The sequence below is a fragment of the Pollachius pollachius genome (assembly GCF_949987615.1).
Source record: "Pollachius pollachius genome assembly, chromosome: 1".
NCBI classification, from domain to species: Eukaryota; Metazoa; Chordata; class Actinopteri; order Gadiformes; family Gadidae; genus Pollachius; species Pollachius pollachius.
In genome coordinates this window covers 32,000,427-32,003,661 of record NC_136934.1, presented here as the reverse complement: position 1 = coordinate 32,003,661, position 3,235 = coordinate 32,000,427, and the positions used below count along the sequence as shown (strand labels likewise).

General features: G+C 48.8%; 1 protein-coding gene across 1 annotated transcript in view; it reads left to right on the top strand.

Annotated features, from left to right (window-relative positions):
* LOC307085569 (uncharacterized protein) overlaps nucleotides 1-1,104 on the top strand; it is a gene marked incomplete at both ends in the record, with an annotated part of 10,484 nt that extends 9,380 nt beyond the window's left edge. Inside the window, 3 exons of the mRNA XM_079750406.1 lie at nucleotides 297-434; nucleotides 540-594; nucleotides 683-1,104. Of these exons, the coding sequence (XP_079606532.1) occupies nucleotides 297-434; nucleotides 540-594; nucleotides 683-1,104 (615 nt within the window). The remainder of the gene's footprint in view (nucleotides 1-296; nucleotides 435-539; nucleotides 595-682) is intronic.
* Nucleotides 1,105-3,235: the final 2,131 nt, after the last annotated feature.

Here is a 3,235-nt window from a genome sequence, read left to right as displayed (position 1 = left end):
GGTTAAATTCAATGTTATCAGCATTGTTCGGTTCTTCTATCATTACCCTTCCAATTGATGTCTAATCGTCAATGGAATTATCTAACAAACTAACTAATGCATGTTGTGTACAATTACCACTTAATTCACCATCATCTCACGGCAAAAAGGTAATCAAACGTTATCATGCGGTGATCCTCTGCCCGACCACACGCGCCGCAGACATCCATGGACCCAGGGTTTAAACCGACACAGGAGTCCGTTTAGGAGCGCCCCCCAAATGTAAATGTCAACGTCAACTCCCTGGCGTCCCCCAGGTGTTCTGCTGCCAGCCCTGCGAGGCCATCAGCCAGGACCTGGAGCTGCCGGTGCAGATCACCGCCAGCCCCGCCCAGTCCTCCCTGGGCGTCCGCAGCCTGGAGGAGGAGCTGCAGGAGGCCATCCAGAGAGCCCAGGTGAGTGGCAATGACACAACGCACAGACGCATGCCGACCTGTCAACCGTTTGTCTTCCACTCCAGTGAGATAATGGTGTTCTTTGGTGGCCTCTCTGTGTCTCAGATGGACCCCAGCCAGTCCATCGATGACATTCTGGATGAGCCGGTCACTTGTTTGGGTGAGTGGGCTATAATGAATGGGATGCTCCCCCCGTCGTGCTCTCTGGGGTCCTGTGTCTGACAGTTACCTTCCTCCTGTTCCTCCAGGGTCTGTGGCTCCCACTGAACTCAAACCCTCTGAGCACTTGGCTCCCGGCCCCCCCGAATCCCCCCACGGGGACCAGCTCCCACCGCCTTCCCAACACGACAACGAGGACAACTTCCTGTCCTCGCCGCTGTGCTCCTCACTCCTCTTGGAGCTACCGCCATCTCCGGCCACAACGGCTTTGAGTCACATGACCTTGGCCCCTCCCCCGACCATCCTCTGCTCCTCCCCGCTGCCGCCCACCGGGTCATCACGGAAACGGAAGGCGGCTTCCACCCTGGACGCGGCCGATTGGCTGGAGATGTTGACATTTGGCTTCCGCCCGCTCACGCCCCCGACCGCTCCGTTTGTGGAGACGGATTTCGGTCTGGATTCCGATCTGAACGTTAACAGGGTTTTGGATCTCATGATAGAACAGTGGTGAGGCGTGTGTGTTTGTCTGTCTATGTGTGTGTGTCTGTGTGTTTGCGAATGCTCTGTATGTGTAGGTATGCGTGTCGTTGGTTTTCCTGGGCGTGAATGGAACGCAGAATACACTCACCAATGATATTTCTTCAAACAATGATCTGGTCCTCCCTTACTCCGTTCATGTGTTAAGTTCATCCATCATCCATCCATTCATCATTCATTCATCTGGTTCTACGCAATGTCGGGGGCCAAACTCATTGCAGTGATGAAATTATATATTGAGCAAAAAACAATAACACACACACACACACACACAAATTAACACACATACATACAAACACTCACACACACACACACATACACACACACACACACACACACACACACACACACACACACACACACTTACTTACACAGGCAAACACCCACATGAATCGGTTGAAAAGCATTTGTGTTGGACCAGAAAAGACAAACAAACATGCCTTTGTGGAAAGACACAGTTCACAGCACAATGTTTGCAGTGAAAAAAATAGACTGAATTTCCAGTGAAACATGGTTCCATTCACTGCCTGGAGGGGCTGTATTCTGACATAGCTCCAAAACCTGCTGTCCAGTCCCACCTGAGAGTCTATAGACGAGAAGGAATGTCAAACATGCTCTATGTGTGTGTGTTTGTGTGTGTGTGTGTGTGTGAACATGGCCGTTCATGTCTATGTTTGTGTGAGCTTGTGTGGGCACTTGTGCTTTCAAGTGCGTGGATGTGTGTGCGTGTGTGTGTGTGTACACATGTGCAGTGTAGCACTAACTATGTTTTTGGTTGCATACTTAAAGTTCCATTGTTTTTTATGTGTTCGATCACATAATGCTTCCATAATAGACTGCATTTATCTGCTTATTGTCAAAATGCACTTCTAGCTTTTTGTTCCTGTATGTCTAGCAGTGTAACGGTGTATGTAGACGTGTGCGTTTGATCAGGATAGGAGATGTGAGAGAGGAGGAGGGAGATGGGATGAGACTGATGGCAAACTGGCCCTGGTTTCTGTTTCCACATCTTTCATCAATTTTCCTTGTGGCCTTAATGGCAGCAGTCAGAAAGGGCATTCATAGTTGTCTGATGCAATTTACCAGTACAGTCCAGGCCTTGTGTGTGAGTGCCTTCTCCGAGTCACTAGTATTGAAGAGCAATAATGCAAAAACACTGAATCAACTGCCAATACACACAGACATGCAGAACAGGTGGTCAGTTAGTTCCATCATTATCCCCCATAGTGCAGGACCCACCGCTACGAGCTGTTCCTCCAGTCCCTGGTTTACTGCTCTTTAAAATCAACTGCCAAGGTCACAGCTGCTCAGTTCATTTACTTTATGAAGGTATTATCAGCCAACGTAAAACTGCTCTGTTAATCACAGATGTCAACATTTTGCTTTTAATGACAACAAACGTACGGCATTGGCTCTGCCACAAGCAAGATGTTTCACATTCTCTTCGGTGTCACCAGGACCCGAGCCTTAATAAGAGAAGTGATGCTGCGTGGCCGGGTTAAACGGTGGTGGAGCCGTCATGATAACTCGTCTATCTGGTCGCTCTCTGTCACCCATCCGTCATGGTCAACTGTTGATTTGCATAATGCATATTCAGTGAGTCATGCCCATACTCTCCATGTAAATACATATTGTACATTTTTACCTGCTCACCCTCCTCTCACACAAAAAACAGGTCAGCCAAACGACCCGGATTGATGACAGCTCTGCCACCATTAACCTTCGCTTTACAGGATTAATGTCATCAGATCAAAGATCTCATTTACATATCATTACCATGTCACCATAATTGGCAACCTGAGCTGTCAGTCATGTGCTGAGGGTTCAATAGAAGTCATTGATGGGAGGGAGGGAGGGACTCGTATCGAACGGTGGCCCGGCTGATATCTGACCGGCCGACCCATCCTTTAAGACCAGTAGACGCTGCTAACTGGGATCCTCCTCTGGTCCCGACGCTGCCCAGTACACTGTATGTTATGTGCAATATGCTCTGTGTGTGTGAAGTCTTCAGAGAACCATGAGCCCCCCACCACGTCTTTATTGCCAAGACTTTCTCCTGGTGGCCGTGGCAGAGAATAAACTTAAATCCAGTACTTATACTTAGT